The 17,194-nt window shown below is 43.2% G+C and overlaps 1 protein-coding gene across 2 annotated transcripts; it reads left to right on the top strand.

Moving 5' to 3' along the window:
- The first annotated feature begins 1,741 nt into the window (after nucleotides 1-1,741).
- MRPS21 (mitochondrial ribosomal protein S21) lies at nucleotides 1,742-15,591 on the top strand. Of its 2 annotated transcripts, none has more exons than XM_045804495.2 (3): nucleotides 1,742-1,894; nucleotides 2,325-2,440; nucleotides 15,296-15,591. In XM_045804495.2, exons 2-3 carry the CDS (start codon nucleotides 2,358-2,360, stop codon nucleotides 15,474-15,476), a joined length of 264 nt encoding a protein of 87 aa, XP_045660451.1. In that variant the 5' UTR covers nucleotides 1,742-1,894; nucleotides 2,325-2,357; the 3' UTR covers nucleotides 15,477-15,591. The 2 variants fall into 2 exon arrangements, with proteins under 2 accessions (XP_045660451.1, XP_045660452.1); XM_045804496.2 differs by lacking the exon at nucleotides 1,742-1,894 and adding an exon at nucleotides 1,902-2,238.
- Nucleotides 15,592-17,194: the final 1,603 nt, after the last annotated feature.

A 17,194-nucleotide genomic window follows, 5' to 3' on the forward strand; every position in this document is an offset into this window, starting at 1 on the left:
TATTTTATCCCATTTGATTCCCATGACAATTTTTTTCCCATGACAAATTTTGTGTAATTGAGGACAACTACCTAACTCTGTCATTGTTGCCCAGAGCAGCCATATCTAATATATAAACAAATGAGCACAACTGTGTTCCAATAAAGTTTTATTTACAAAAACAGGAGTGGAACTGGATTCGACCTACGGACAGTAGACTTCAGACTACTGGTTTAAGTGACATAGGACATATGAATATCAGAATTTGGACAGAAATCAGATCTCTTGACTTCAATCCAGTGCTTTTCCATCATATTATTCTTTTGCCTATGTAATTTATTTTGCATTTATCATATGCTAACTTGTTTTACTATTTAACTTTTATGTCTACTGTACTGTCTTCTGGTGGTCCAAGGCACTGGAATGGTATCAGAAACACCTAATAAGAAAAAAAAAAAAAGAAAGAAAAAGAAACACCTAATAGGGACGTCTGGGTGGCTTAGTTGGTTAAGGGTCTGCCTTCCGCTCAGGTCATGATCCCAGGGTCCTGGGATCCAGCCCAACGTTGGGCTCCCTGCTCAACTGGGAGTCGTCTTCTCCCTCTGCCCCTCCCGTCGCTTGTGCATTCTCCCGCTCTCTCTCTCTCCCTCTCAAATAAGTAAAATCTTAAAACACACACACACACACACACACCTAACAAAGAGTAGGTGTTCAATAAAAGTTTGTTAATAAGCATAGTGATGTCCCTGTCTAGCTCTATTTTGGTACTTTGAACCTGGCTTACCTTATAACACATGTACCTGTTTGTGTACCTTTCTTTTTTCTTTTCCTTTTTTTTTTTTTTTTTAAGGGTTTTATTTATTTGTCAGAGAGAGAGTGACCACAAGCTTGGGGGAGCAGCAGGCAGAGGAAGAAGCTGGCTCCCCGCTCAGCAAAGTGCCCTATGCGGGACCTTGTGTACTTGTGTACCTTTCTTCTTTTGAGCCTTCCTCTACTGTTTTCCAGTGGCCACTAGATCTGATTTTATGTGAATAACCACACATGGATATGTGGAAGTAACATACGAATAAAAGAAAAGCTGTTTCCACAGTGAAGAAGAAATGAAGGAGATATTTCTACTAGGTCTTACTGGGAGGCAAAGGGATAGAAGTCGACATTAAAGAGTCTTCAGTTCAAGGCCCCTGGCCGGCTCAGTCCGTGGAGCACGGGACTCCTGATCTAGGGTGGTGGGTTTGAGTGTGTGGAGATTGCTTAAGAACGAAATCTTAAAAACAAAACAAAACAAAACAAAAAAACACCTTCAATTCTAAAACCTGCAGTCATTTCCCAATTCCTTGTTTAGTAGTTTCACTTTATTTAGTGAAATGCCTGGACAGATGATGTTACAGGAAACTCATGGTCTGTTCATTTCGTTTCTTTAGTTTTTAAGCAGATGAGGGGCGTGAAGCTGTTTTTTCCGGAGAGCAGATCTCAAAGAATCTCTGTCCTTTGAGAAAACAGGAAGCGTGTTCAGGAAGCTTTGCCTATTTCTCTCATTTTCTTTCCAGAAAAAAAAAGGGGGGGGGAGCTTAAATATTTATTACAGATTTGATAGGATTAGGGGTACGGAATCGCGCTGACCTTCCCAAAGACCGAAGGATGAGAAAACGAGGAACCTGTTTCGGGCGAATTTAAGGCAACGAATATCTTGCTTTGTCAGGTGTAGAGTCCGGGCTGGAGGCGTGGGGAGTCTGGCGGGGGCCGTGGGAGTGGGGGGCGTGGAGAAGCCAACAACTCCAGCCAGAAAGAAAGCTGCCATGGTTTCCAAGCGGTTTTTCTAGTTCCAGCCTGGATTTCCTCACGCGGCGCAGAAGATGACGTCTTTCCGCTTCCGGCCGCGAGCTCCTTTGCGGCGGCTGGTTCCTGAGGGCGTAGGGTGAGGATTTGGGGATGGGGAAAGCAAGGTGGCTGTGGCGGAAAGAGAAACTTGCGCGAGAAAGACCGAGAAAGACTTCGTACCCAACGCCCACCCCAGCCTCTCCTGGGGCGGTGAGCGGTAACTGGAGTAGCCTGTGGCGCGTCCGGATCCTCCCGTGCCCGCCACGTACATCTCCGTGATGACGCCCTGCTACCATCTCTTTTCTTCCCTATGCTAGGGTTGTATTGGCAAAGAGAACTAGGCAGTCTTGATTATGATTAGCTTATGCTTTCCAGGTTATGAAGACTTCTGCGTGCCCCTGTGTCCCTTGTTCCTGGGGACGTTGCTTTTCCAGACTCTGAGTAAGCCACGCGGTAGGGTGTGCATTCTGCTGTGTTTCTCTTTCTTACCTGGTCTCTGTACTTTCCCTTTATCCATTATCCTTTAGATCCTGCAGAGTGAAGATTTAAATTCCAAGGTAATGGCAAAACATCTGAAGTTCATTGCCAGAACTGTGATGGTACAGGAAGGGAACGTGGAAGGTGCATACCGGACCCTGAACAGGTAACGAGAATTGTGCCTGGACAAGCTCTCTTGGGAAGTGCTTGGGTGGTTATTCTCTCCCTTCCCCTGTCGTAGATTGTTCTCAAACCCCCGCCAGCCCAGGTATTCACAGTCACTTGAAACTTTTCAGCCCCTTAGTTTATTATCTTAAAAATGAAGTTTTCCTCAAAACCTAACTGTATGAGGTTTGTTTATACAGAGCCTGAATTGTCTCCCCCAAGACTTAAGGAACCCAAAGGGAAAATGAAAATATAAAGTTTCTGGGAAGCAGGAACGTAGTACATCATAAATAGAAGGTCGAGGGAGGGATGGGTGTAGGGCAAGGCTAATGGAAAGATGAATTCAGTTTTGGGATCTTGGAGAAGCAAGCAAGAGATGGAAAAGTGTATCAGGTTTAGAGGAAGGTTACAGCATAAGCAAAAACATAAAGGTGGAAATGAACTGGGAGTAGAAGAGCTGTTTTGAAAGGTTTTGAATGCTAGACTAAGAGTTGTAGAAGGGCTATAATAAAGAATACCCTACCTTCATACCTTCTTAGGCCAATAGTTCCTTAGTCTGCCCTTACCACTGGTTGTAATGATTTTGACTTTCAGGCTTGCTTCATCATTTTCTTTCCCCAGTGTGAAAGAAACGAATGCTTGTTGAGTTGAATTATCAAAGAATTGTATGAAAGAGATCTTAAGAGAATATATCAGCCTGGCTTAAGGCCAATAAGATGGTAGCTTTATTACACAAGTGAGGGAAGCTTAGGACATGTAAATTACGTTTCTTGGATCACACAATTATTGAATAGTGGAGAGCATAAAACACACCTTTCCTTTGCAGTGTTCTTTGCTTTATGTCACTAGATTGTTTACTAGTTCCTCTGGAAATGTAGACAACTATGGCAGTCATTTTCCAGTTAATAATCTTTATTTGATTGGGTTTATTAGTGGGGTCCTTGGGGACAGAGAGGGTAAATGAAAGAGAAACTAGTTCTTAGCGAAGAGTTTTAAGTGTGGAGTGTTGGGTGGCAGAAGACCATAGTAAATGAGGGCAAAGATGCTGTCAGAAGCTGTGTAATTAGGGGCGCCTGGGTGGCGCAGTCATTAAGCGTCTGCCTTCGGCTCAGGGCGTGATCCCGGCGTTCCGGGATCAAGTCCCACATCGGGCTCCTCCGCTGGGAGCCTGCTTCTTCCTCTGCCACTCCCCTGCTGTGTTCCCTCTCTCGCTGGCTGTCTCTGTCAAATAAATAAATAAAATCTTCAAAAAAAAAAGAAGCTGCGTAATTGAGAAGCAATTGCAGGCTCAAGATGGATTGTGTGTCTTTTATTTATTTTTTATTTATTTATTTGAGATAGAGAGTGAGAGAGCAGGAGCAGGAGAGCAGAGGGAGAGCAAGAAGCAGGCTTCCTGCTGAGCAGGGAGCCCAATGTGGGGCTCGATCCCAGAACCCTGGGATCATGACCCAAGCCGAAGGCAGGTGCTTAACCAACTGAGCCACCCCGGCGCCCCAAGATGTGTGTCTTTTAAAAGGATCTGGTCTTAGGTCAGCCCCATTATCTCATTCTATGTCTGTGCATACCAGTCATATCCTTGCGCAGAAGCTGTTCCCTAAAGATAATCAGTTAGGTACTGTGTGGTAAGATACCATATATCATTTTTTTCTATCGCTGCTCATTCCCAGCTCTTTCCTGTTTCAGACCTAGTGGCATGTCTGTGAGAGGGTCAAAATGTCTAATGACCTTTCTTTGCCCCTATAAGCACAAAATGAATGTCTTTATAGACTCAGTAGCAAATTAGCTAGTGAGATGAAGTACTGAATTTGGGAAAAGGAAGTCTTGCAGATTCCTCCACCCTTTTTCTGATCTTTCCCTGTAAGTCTTTGTGTGATTGATTTTGGTGGATTTAGGTGGGTCTCTTAGCCAGGGTGATTGAGATGTTTGTATTACTGAGGCATGTCAAAGACCAGCTGTTACTTGATGGTGAAACAAATTTCCAGAGGCTTAGCTTTAGCTCCCCTAAACTCCCCTGTTCTAAAATTGGAAATAACAAACAAGCAAAAATTTGATTTTTAAGAAATGAGCTACTTTGTCAAGTAATGAAAAAACAATTTGTTGTGCAGGATTATTTATTGAACCATTTCTTATATTTGTATCAAGAAAGTAGCTACAACTTTAATACTTTTGACCAAAGTCATGGCTTGAATATAAGACCACAGACCCTCTCTCTGAGTGTTTGGCTCAGTTGGTTGAATGACCATCTCTCTCTTTTTCTTTTTTCTTAAGATTTTGTTTATTTATTTGACAGAGACAGCAAGAGAGGGAACACAAGCAAGGGGAGTGTGAGAGGGAGAAGTAGGCTTCCCACGGAGCAGGAAGCCCGATGCGGGGCTCAATCCCAGAACCCCGGGATCATGACCTGAGCTGAAGGCAGACTCTTTAGCGGCTGAGCCACCCAGGTGCCCCGCAAATGACCATCTCTTGATTGCAGCTCAGGTCATGATCTTGGGGTCATGGAATCGAGCCCTGAGTCAGGCTCTGCACTCAACGGGGAGTCTACTGGAGATTTTCTCTCTCCCTCTCCCCTACCCCCCCAACCCCTGCTTGCATGCACTCTCTCTTTCTCTCTCAAATAAATCTATTTTTTTCAAAGATTTTACTGATTTATTTGATAGAGAGGGAGAGAGAGCACAAGCAGGGGGAGCAGCAGGTGGAGGGAGAGGGCTGAGCAGGGGGAGTGGGAGAGGGAGAAGCAGGCTTCCCGCTGAGGAGGGAGCCTGATGCGGGGCTCGATTCCAGGACCCCGGGATCATCACCTGAGCCAAAGGCAGACACCCAACTGACTGAGCCGCCCAGGTGCCCCTAAAGTAAATAAATCTAAAAAAAAAAAGAGCACAGACCCTGAAGCCAACTGCCTGGTTCAGATAGATCTCAGCTCTGCAATTTATTTGCTGCATGATCTATGGTAAGCTACTTAATGTCTCTCTCTGCCTCAGTTTCTTCATCTGTAAAGTGGAACTAATAGTACCTACCTCTTGGAGTTGATGTGAGGATTAAATTAGTTAATACGGTTAAATTGCTTAGAACAGTGCTTGGCACATGGTAGGCATTGTGTGGTAGCTATGATCGTAAGTTGGAAGTTAGTGTAAGGAAGTTTTACCCTTTTGGTTTTGCTTGCGGGTGATTTGTTTATTTTTTTTATTTGAATGATTAAGAGTTTAGCGTTTTTTTCTCTGTCTTCCTTGATTATTAGATTATGCTCAAGGTGGCCTGGAGATGAAAAAATGAGAAAATTAAGCTTTATTTTGTCAGGATGATCTAATTTTCTGCTGATACTGGAATGGCTTTTCTTTTTTTTTTTTTTTTTTAAAGATTTTTTTTTATTATTTGACAGAGATGGACAGCCAGCGAGAGAGGGAACACAAGCAGGGGAGTGGGAGAGGAAGCAGCAGGCTCCCAGCCGAGGAGCCTGATGTGGGGCTCGATCCCACAATGCTGGGATCACGCCCTGAGCCGAAGGCAGACGCTTAACGACTGAGCCACCCAGGCGCCCCTGGAATGGCTTTTCTTATGGATAGTGATACTTTCCAACCAAGGCTCTTCTATTTAGCCTATTGCTAATCTCATTTTGAAATAATAGCATTTATTCCCTCTGTATGCTCTGCTCGCTTGCTTGCTTGCTTTTAAGATTTTATTTATGTATTTGACAGAGAGAGAGAGAGCTTACGCACGCACATACAAGCAGGGGGAGCGGCAGGCAGAGGGAGAAGCAGGCTTCCCGCTGAGCAGGGAGCCCGATGTGGGACTCAATCCCCGGACCCTGGGACCATGACTGAGCTGAAGGCAAATGCTTAACCATCTGAGCCACCAGGTGCCCCTGCTCTGCTCCTTCATTTCCATTTCCAGTTACAAAAATTTAAAACCTGATAAACAAATTATTTCTAATTCCTGCCTGAAGGAGTTGATTCTCTTTCCGTTGATGTCAGACCTGAAGAAAGCATTAGGCCTTCTACCTTCTGAGAGAAGACTTTTCTGGTGTCTTTGCCTGGGATCGTACTAATTAACTTAGAACCAAACCTCTATATATCTGCATCTTCCAAAATCCAATATATTTTTATTTTAATCAACATTAGAGTTTTTCTTTTCCTGTTTTTTTTTTCTTTTTTTCATTTTTTCTAAAAATCCTTCCTGATTCCAGATGCAAGTGGGTGGCAGGTGAGGGAAGACTAAATAAATGGCAGAAGGTGAGGCACGTTTGGATTCTTTCTGCCATCTGGCCTGGCCTGGTACTATATCAGTTCTTGTTCTTAGGAATCTGTTTTTACATCCCTCTCTCTTTTTTTTTTCTTTCTCTTTTTCGTTCGTTCTTCTTTTTGTTAAACAGCAGCCCCATACTTCTTTTAAGATTCTCTTTTTGTAGGTGAAGGGCAGTTTATGCATACTTCTTTCCTAGGTATAAGTGCTAATTTTAGTCAGAAACGGCAGGAGACTGGTCAGTGTGACACCATGTGGTTTTCAGCCCTGGCTACCAATTTAGAATCACCTGGGGAACCTTTAAAAAAAAAAAACTCTTGATGCCAGGGCCCAGCCTGAGACTACGTCTGGGCAGTGGTGTGTGACCAGCATTTTTTAAAATGTCCCATGTGGACGCCTGGGTGGCTCAGTCGGTTAAGCGTCTGCCTTTGGCTCATGACCCCAGGTCCTGAGATTGAGTCCCACCTCCGGCTCGTTGCTCAGCAGGGAGCCTGCTTCTCCTTCCTCTGCCTGCTGCTCCCCCTGCTTGTGCTCTCTGTCTCTCTCTGTCTTTCTCTCTCTGACAAATAAATAAATAAAATCTTGGAAAAAAATTTTTTAAAAATGTCCCAGGACATTTTAATGTTGACCCAGGATTGTAATAACCTTAAGAGCAGAGAGCTGTGCATTTTCATTTGTATATCCCTTGCATTTGCCAAGCGTCTGGCGCATAGAAAGCTCTCAGTTAATGTCTATTTAATAAATGTAAATGTTTCTTTATCTTCTTCAATCTCTTACTTTAGTGTTTGTCAACCTTTCCACTAAAGTATCCTTAACAGCAAAGGAGAGTGAAGGAACTATAGGAGTTCTGTTACTATAAGCAAACATGGAATCTTTTTGAAGTCTCTCTTTTTTTAATTAAGATTTTAGGAGATTTTTTTTTTTTAATTCATTGCCATTGCATCTGTTCTAGGGCTACTACCTCCACCCCTATTCAAGTTAAAATTGGTGCGCTGGGCAAATGCATCAAATTTATCCAGAGACTTTTATCTCTAGATTATACCCTTGGCACACTGTCAAGTGTCCTAATTAAGAAATGTGGCATTGCTGGGAGCCTGGGTGGCCTGGGTGGCTTGTTTGGTTAAGTGGCAGACTCTTGATTTTGGTTCATGTCATGATCTCGGGGTCCTGGGATCGAGCCCCATGTCAGGCTCCTTGCTTAACGGAGAGTCGGCTTGAGGATTCTCTCTCCCTCACCCTCTCCCTCCACTTCTGGTGTCTCTCGCTCTCTCTCCCCACCCCCAAAATAAATAAATAAATCGTACAGAAAAAAGAAACGTGGCATTACTTTTTCTTCATTTCAGGGATTAAAACACCAATTTAGGAATAGCTTTCGGGGAAAAACTATATATTACTTAAAAAGGAAGGAATGTGATCAAAGGAAGAGGAATAGTTGGAAAGAAAAATGTACAAAAAGGTTCAAGTCCCAGAGACTCAGGGACTGACGTGCAATTATCTCTTCGGCTTCCTTATGAATTTAGAAAATTCATTCTTTGTGGCTGGGATTATCTAGGAAAGCAGTGCAAGACGTGCATGTTGTTGGAGTGCTTGGTGGCTCAGTTGGTTAATAAGCATCTGCCTTTGACTCAGGTCATGATCTCACAATCCTGCGATTGAGCCCTGCATCAGGCTCCCTGCTCACCGGGGAGCCTGCTTCTCCCTCTCCCTCTGCCCCTCCCCCTGGCTGCTTCTCTCTCTCTCTCCCCCTCTCCTCTGAAATAAATAAATAAAATCTTTGAAAGGAAAAAAGAAGAAGTGCACATTGTTGGAAGGTGCCAGGTTGGAGCAAGTGTTACAGTAGTGATTTTTATAGTCTTTCAGGAGGATACTAACTTTGTCAGTTTGCGTTCAGTTTTTAAGAAGCTACATTTCTCTTCCTTTTAATATTGGAGTATTAGATATATATGCTATAAATTTTATTTAGCTTCAGGGGGAGAAAATGGACAAATATCTTGCTCTTAGAATGATTTTCTAGGCAAGGACTTTTAAGCATGAAAATGTGAGCCAGCTAGTTCTGGAGTATCGTAGTCTTCCTGTCTGTCAAACACATTTTCTGATGCACTTTTCTTATTTTTCTCTGCTTTTTCTTAATGTCCTCTCTGGCCACCTTTTCTGTATTACACCTTTTCTGTATTCTGTATTACATCCTGGGCTTCCCCTTGTCTCTCCCAGCTTTCTGATGGTCGGTATTTTAAAAATTAGTTGCATGTCCTGTGGTCTAATTACAACAGTAGGCAGGAGAGCAAATGAGATAAGAGGGAGGTGGTTAAAGCTTTGGCGTGTTTGGAGCACAAAGACAGTCTTAAAAAGGAAACAGCCAATGAGACCACCACAAAATGCTTGTTATATAACCAAGGGCCCTCATTCCTGCCCTGGGATGAGGAGATGGAGAGTGGGGGTTGTTAGGAAGCCCTGTATGACTGGCTGGCCCCCAAGCAAGGAAAGGCAAGCACACTGAAAGTGGGCCCCGTTGACTTCTTTTATTCCCGGTAGGGGAGCTTCTGGGCCCAGCGAGTCCTTGTGCATATATGTTATCCTGATGTAGACTGGCTACGCTGACATGTGAATTTGCCACTTCCAACCTGCCCCAGCCCAGGCAGCTCAGCTCCTTTTACATAATCTGATGAATTTAAGTAAAATTGGCCACTAATTTCTCCTTCAGTGTTAGGTTGCCAAGCGCCCCAACTCCAAGCTGATCTGTTTACTCTGAAGCTCTTGGTCTGCTAGTCCTTGAACTACCTTTGGAAGCAGAAGCATCATTAGTAACACCTCTGTATTTACTTCATTGGTTCTACAAAGCTCTTTCTGCATCCTTTTTTATTAGAAGTGAGTTGAGTAGATGCCTCTACTATAGGGACTTTGGAGCTTTTGAAGGTAATCTGCTTTTTTAGGATAACTGGAAAGAACGGGGTAAGGATGAGCTAGAGTAGTTAGAACCATCCAGGGAACACCATTTAGCAACCCCATCATTATGTTGGGGACCGTGATCTTTTCATTCTTTCCCTTCCTCTACTCTTAGATCCTTCTGTTACTTTTCTCTTATTTTGCTTTTTTTTTTAAATAAAGATTTTATTTATTTATTTATTTGACAGAGAGACACACAGTGAGAGAGGGAACACAAGCAGGGGTAGTGGGAGAGGGAGAAGCAGGCTTCCCGCTGAGCAGGGACCCCGATGAGGGGCTCGATCCCAGGACCCTGAGATCATGACGTGAGCCGAAGGCAGATGCTTAAGCAACTGAGCCACCCAGGCACCTCTGTTTTGCTTTTTTTTTGCCTGACCACACAGGCATTTACTTGGTAAGGTGATAACTTTTTTTTTTTTTAAGATTTTATTTATTTATTTGACATAGAGAGTGAGAGAGAGAGCATGAGCAGGGGGGCAGAGGGACAGGGAGAAGCAGGATCCCCTCTGAGCAGGGAGCCCTGAGGTGGGACTCGATCCCAGGACCCTGAGATCATGACCTGAGCCAAAGGTAGACGCTTAACCGACTGAGCCACCCAGGCACCTGGTAAGGTGATCATTTCTGTTTCAAACTCTAAAATTCCAGTAGGATACCTAACTGAGTATATGTCTAAACTCCCTCTTCCTTTTGCAGTTTTCTTTCATCGCACTTTTAAGCTGTCTTTGTCAAAAATAAATAAACAGTCTTTGTCATTCCAGTAGGATCCTCTTCCTAGTGAAGTCATATCCAGTGTCCCTGTTTTTTTAATAGTCTCTCTCAGACCCAGTTTCCATGTCCTTTTTATATTATGTATCCAATCTTTTTCTTTCCGAGACTTTTCTGTTATCTAATGTACTAGACTAGTCCAAAACATGGCCTTTATTAGACAGCAGTAAACAAGATCTAGACAAATAAAGGCTTAGATCTTTGGATCATTCCTTTCCCACAGTGTGCCATATCTTTTTGGCTCCCATCTTTTTATCTGGATTCTACTTCTAGCTCCGTTTTGTGATCTTGGGCAGGTTATCCGCTCTGGACTCCTGGTTCCTACTCTGTAAAAAGATGACATTGCCTGCTTCTTTAATTTTATAGGATTGTATTAGGATCATGAATGTGAAAATGCTGTCTAAACTCTAATGTGCCATCATAGGAAAGGTAACATTATTGAGGCTTTCTGAGTTATTTTTCCCAAAAACTGTGTCTATTATAAAGTCACTTCATCCACTGAGCTGTGGACATTTGTTGGTCGCCGAGAAGATCCATTTTTATCCTATATTTACAGATACTGTTTGCCAAGCCTTATGTTAAATATAAAAATGAATTCATTTAAAAAAATGAACACAAAATAATTTCTAACCTTAGAAAGCACACACCCCAATAAGGGAGATTTTATTTATTTATTTATTTATTTATTTATTTGAGACAATGCGAGCAGGGGGAGCGGGAGGGGAGAGGACCTCAAGCAGACTCTGTGCTGAGTGCAGAGCCTGACTCAGGGCCCCGTCCCAGGACCCTGAGACCTGAGCCAAAATCAAGAGTCGGGTGCTTAACCGACTGAGCCACTTAGGCACTCCAGCAATCTGTGTTTTAATGGGATTTTTGGGAGACGGCTGCAGGCTGAAGTTTGAGGACCACTGTGCTTTGGGAACCGAAGGAAGGAGTGATCACACTCTATTGTAATTCTGGTATAATTATCTTTTTTACTAGACTACAAGGGTAGGGAAGCATGTCTAAGTTTGTTTTCTGTCCTCAGCATTTAACACAACGTCTGGTACCAAGTTGGGATTCCATAAACATTTATTGATTAAATGATCAGTTAAATGTTTATTTCTGTAATCCAAGTACAAGATGATAAGGACCATAGTTAGAGCTGTGGCCATAGGAAAGGAGAGAAGGAAGAGATGTAAAGTTATAGAATTCTCGGGTTATAGAATTTATGGGATATGGTAAGTGTGGATGTAGGAAATAAAAGGGAAGGCCTAGTCCAGGAACATGCTGATATTTTTAGCTTGAGTAATTGGTGATGTCATTAATAGTATAGAGGTGGAAAAATAGATTTTAGGAGGAGACAATAACTTTGGTCTTTGTAGGGTTTTTTGTGTGTTTGTTTTTTAAATGTACAGAACTTTATTACTCAGAAATGCGAACCATCATCTGAGTTTTCAGTGAGTCATAATCACTGATCATAGATCATGGTCTTTGTAGGTTTTGAGGCAATTGGAAATAACAGTCTAGCTCTAAAGTAAGGTTGGGACTAGAGGTAAAGATTCAGGAGTCAGCAGTGTCTGTGTCAGTTCTGAGGTGGGGCTCTGTATTAGAATTACCTGGGAGTCTTTTCAAACATTTCTAGTGCTAGAATAATTCCGTAATTCTATGCTAGAGCAATTAAATCAGAATCTTTGAGGAATGGGGCCCAGGAATCAGTACTTTTTTTTTTTTTTTTAACATTCACTTATTTGAGAGAGCGAGCGTGTGCGTGCAGAACGCGTGAGTTCTGCGCAAAGTGGGGGGAGGGGCAAAGGAAAGAATCTCCAAGCAGACTCCCGCTGAGCATGGAGCCCTGGTGCAGGGCTTGATCCCAGGACCCCGAGATCATGACCCAAGCCGAAACCAAGAGTTGGCTGCTCAACTAACTGAGCCATCCAGGCGCCACCCCAGGAAGCAGTACTTTTTTAAAACCTTTTAGGGGATGATTTCATTGTGCATTAGTGTTGAGGCTCACTGGTAAAAGTTAAGGAAGTCATGTAGAACCAGAAAGAAGGAGGTTTTTAGTCAGAATCTGGAGGAATACCGGGGCTCCTGGGTGGCTCAGTCGTTAAGCATCTGCCTTCGGCTCAGGTCATGGTCCCAGGGTCCTGGGATCAAGCCCTGTGTGGGGCTCCCTGCTTAGCAGGAAGCCTGCTTCTCCTTCTCCCACTCCCCCTGCTTGTGTTCCCTCTCTCGCTGTCTCTCTCTCTGTGTCAAATGAATAAATAAAATCTTAAAAAAAAAAAAAAGGAATCTGGAGGGATACCAACATTTAAGAGTAAATTAAGGAATAAGGGTAGCAAAGGTGGGCTAGGATGCGGAGTCTTTTAGTCTTTGGTGCCTTACTTCTCTATCGTAAGATTCTGGTGTTGGATCCACATGACTTCTGGGCATGACTGTGTTCCAGTAGATCCCGAATTATCTGCTTCTCCTGCTTCTGGGAATTTGCAGCAATTCCCTTGCCTCCTGTCTTCCTACCACTAACACCTAGACAAACTGATTTATACAAATATGATTTTCTAGTAGCCTATAAAGCATTCTTGATATTAAATAGCAGGAACCTGGGAGGGGATCCCATAGCACAGTGATTCACATTTGTATTCACAGTCTATTCACATTTGTATTCACAGTCTATGCACATTTGTAATTTACCCAAAGCTCACATCTTTTCAAGTTCACGTTCAGTCTGTAGTTGTTATCTCGGGCTTTGTGGTATAACACAGCAGCAACAAATAGGACTTCTCACTGAGCAGAAGTAGCTGGTGGTTTCTCTTATTTTGATTTTCTTTTTCCTCTATCCCCCTTCTTCCACGTAACCTCCTTATCTCCAACTGTGTTTGTGACTTACTTTTTACCTGTAATGAAAGAAAGAGTGAGCAGGAAAGGGGCCATGTAAACAATGCCAGAAATGGAGGGAAACAGCAGCAGATGCCTCTAGACCTCCTTAGGACCAACTGGTGATGTGATTAAGAGGAAGCAACAAATTACAGATTGGAGCCAGAGTTCTCAGGAGCCTACGGATTGAGTAGTTGATAGAATAAGCTCCAATGTCTTTGTGGAAGAACAAAGAGGTAAGTTTGAGTTAGATGTGTTATAAATCCAACAAGAGTACCCCATGACCCAGCAATTGCACTACCAGGTATTTAACCGAAGGATACAGAAATACAGGTTCAGAGGGGTACATGCACCCCAATGTTTATAGCAGCATTATCAACAATAGTCAAACTATGGAAAGAGCCCAGATGTCCATGGACTGGTGAATGGATAAAGATTGGGGGGGGGGTGTTTCTCAAAAAGAATGAGATCTTGCCATTTGCAATGATGTGGGTGGAGCTAGAGCATATTATGCTAAGTGAAATAAGTCAGTCAGAGAAAGACAGATACCATATGATTTCACTTGTGAAATTTTTTTTTAAGTTTTTTTTTTTTAAGATTTTATTTATTTATTTGAGAGAGAGAGAGAGAGACAGCCAGCGAGAGAGGGAACACAGGCAGGGGGAGTGGGAGAGGAAGAAGCAGGCTCTCAGCGGAGGACCCTGATGTGGGGCTCAATCCCAGGACTCTGGGATCACTCCCTGAGCCGAAGGCAGACGCTTAACGACTGCGCCACCCAGGCACCCCGACTCATATGTGGAATTTAAGAAACAAAACAGATGACCATATAGGAAGGGAGAAAAAAAGAGAGAGAGGGAAGCAAACCATGAGACTCATTGTATAGAGAACAAACAGGGTTGATGGAAGGAAGTGGGCAAGGAATGGGCTAAGTGAGTGATGGATGTTAAGGAGGGCACTTGTGATGAGCACTGGGTGTTATATGTAAGTGATGAATCATTAAATTCTACTCCTGAAACCAATATTATACTAATTGTTAACTAACTAGGATTTCAATAAAAATTTGAAAAGAAAAAAAATATCCAGCAAGAGGAACTGCATTGCAAGGAATTGGGTAGGCAGGAAAAAACAGAGCGAGCTCAATTTTATAGACGCTTAAAGATTAATAAAACGTGGTTTCTTCCTTCACAGATTTTCAGTCTAATGAGGGAGACATTTGTATAAATAACTAACAGAATGGAGGAATGAAATAATTACTAAGTAGGTATACAATAATAGAAATGATTTTCTCTAAGAAGATGAGAAACCTTTTTGGAGAGGTGGCATCTAGGTTTGGCATCAAAAAGATGAGGAAAATTTTACTCAGAAGGTTGGCAACTGGAGGTGGAGGTGGCATTCTAGATTGAGGAAGCAGGGTGAATAAAGACTTGATATCAGAGTGTGTTCAGGAAATAGTCAGCAAAGTAGTGTGGTTGGAGCATGTGGTACCTGGGGAACTGTTGGGTGAGGCTACTGATATTCCCATTTGTATCATTGGTTTGATAAAGGCCTCTTCTTTCCTTGTATTAAGTAGGCCCAGGGATATCTCAAGCCTACAGACTTCAGCTGTATCAGTTAAACTATAGGGATGGGGGAGCATTTGCCACTAAGGACCAAGTAGGAGTCACCCCTAGTGATTTGTTTTTCCTACTACAAATGAATGACCCCGTCCGAAGATTCTGAAATGATCGCTTGGTTGAGAATCACTGCCATAGAGCCACTGTTCTTAAGGACTGTGTCACATCCCTCAGGTGTGCTGTGGGAGAATAAAGGTTGAAAATATGACCCTGACTATAAACCCCCCAAGAGCAAGGACTGTGTAATTAATTGCTTTGTTATTTCCCACAAATTCCTGTTTGGGGCCTCTATAGGTAGGCAATTAATGCTATGCAACCACCATTTCCCTTTATAATTTTTATAGACACCAGTCATTTGGTCAGTTGACTTCTGGCCATCTCTGGAATTGGAAAAGAATAATAATGAGCCCAGGTTTCTAACTTTATTGCCTCCCTTTATACAGAATCCTCACCATGGATGGGCTCATCGAGGACATTAAGCGACGGCGGTACTATGAAAAGCCTTGTCGCCGACGACAGCGGGAAAGCTATGAAACCTGTCGGCGGATCTACAACATGGAAATGGCTCGAAAGATCAACTTCTTAATGCGAAAGAATCGGCCGGATCCATGGCAGGGCTGCTGAGGCCTGTGGATAGTAGGCCCAATATGAAAATCCCTATCCAGCTGTCTCTTTTCTTTCTCCAGTCCCATTTTCTCTTACCTCTCTTATAATAAATTCAATCACGTATATGCAAGAAGGCCTGCATATGTATAGAAACAATCCCATAGTTAGCAATGAACCCTCTCTTTTATTATGTGAAAGAGAAACTAAGTCAAAAAGTAGTCAAGAAGTAGAGTGGTGGTTGCCAAGGGCTGGTTGGAACTGGGGAATGGGGAATTCGTGTTTAATGGGTACAGAATCTCAGTTGGGGAAGCTGAAAAAGTTCTAGAGACAGATGGTGATGATACTTGCACAGCAATATGAATGTACTTGATGCCACTGAACTGTGCACTTAAATGGTGAAAATGGCAAATTTTATGTATATTTAGCTATAATAAAATGTTTTTAAGTAATCTAGGAGAGGTGAGGAACTTTTCTAAAATGTAGTGGAATATATCTACCATTTTTTAAAAGATTTTATTTATTTGAGATAGAGCATGAGCAAGCAAGAGTGAGCGAGAGAACGTGGTGGTGGGGGTGGGGGGCGTGCGGTGTAGAGGGAGAGGGAGAAGCAGGCTCCACACTGAGCAGGGGGTCCGATACGGGGATTGATCCCAGGACCCTGGATCATGACCTGAGCCGAAGGCAGACACTTAACCGACTGAGCCACCCAGGCGCCCCATATCTACCACTTCCTACTCAATTCTTATGAAACCCAAAGCAAGACATTATTGGAAAAGCATCTGTTACTCTTTACTGAACTGTCCCTTCACACCAACTGTTAGATCAAAGAAGAGGCATCTGTATTTGGAATGAATTTTGCTACTGAAACACCCATCAACCAGACTAGAGTGCTGGAATCCTTATCCAGAGGAATCCTTAAGACAAATCTAACATTCACTCCTGTTTTCTGTCTTTCCTTTAGTTTTCCTAAAGAAGGCTAATGAAGGGATAGTGGAGAAGAAATAAAGCAATAGGTGGAGGGTAGAAAAAGAAGGAATGGGCGAGTATTAAGAGATATAAGGGCTAGAAATATTTATAACAGTGATTCTCAAAGTGTGGTCCTGAGATCAGCAGTATCAACATCACCCAGTTAATTGGTTGGAATGCAAATTCTGGGACCTACTTTAGACTTTCTGAATTGGAAGTTGGAGTTAGAGCCCAGTAATCTATTTTAACAAGGCCTGCAGGTGATTCTGGTGCCTGCTAAAGTTTGAGAACCCCTGCCCCATCCTAGTCAAAGTGGTTTCCAGGCAGAGGTCCCCACTGTCACCCCTACTCTGCTCAACAGGCATTCTTGGGTATGTGATCTCTGTGGGAAGACTAGCCTCTGCTTCCTCTCCTGCTGTTTCTTTTGGCCTTGCTCCCCTGACAGCCACACTGCTAGTAGAAGGAGAGTTGGTGCCATCCCCTGTAGGAGAACACAGTGGGTAGGTGGAGTGACTAGCCCCTCTCTCCTCACCAAGGCTCCAGCCCTCAGTATGGTGTTTAAAAAGGACTTGACAGCAGGGGCGCCTGGGTGGTTCAGTTGTTAAGCGTCTGCCTTCGGCTCAGGGCTTGATTCTGGAGTCCTGGGATCGAGCTCCACATCAGACTCCTCCGTTGGGAGCCTGCTTCTTCCTCTCCCACTCCCCCTGCTTGTGTTCGCTTTCTCGCTGGCTGGCTGTCTCTGTCAAATAAATAAATAAGATCTTTTAAAA

The sequence above is a fragment of the Ursus americanus genome, chromosome 12, assembly GCF_024610735.1.
Source record: "Ursus americanus isolate L20-20 chromosome 12, mUrsAme1.1.p, whole genome shotgun sequence".
Taxonomy (NCBI): domain Eukaryota; kingdom Metazoa; phylum Chordata; class Mammalia; order Carnivora; family Ursidae; genus Ursus; species Ursus americanus.

Bases quoted from the DNA above. Each gene is read 5' to 3' on its own strand.
- MRPS21 (XM_045804495.2), top strand. From the start codon at position 2,358: ATGGCAAAACATCTGAAGTTCATTGCCAGAACTGTGATGGTACAGGAA. The intron at 2,441-15,295 runs GTAACGAGAATT...CCCTTTATACAG, and splicing joins GCATACCGGACCCTGAACAG to AATCCTCACCATGGATGGGC.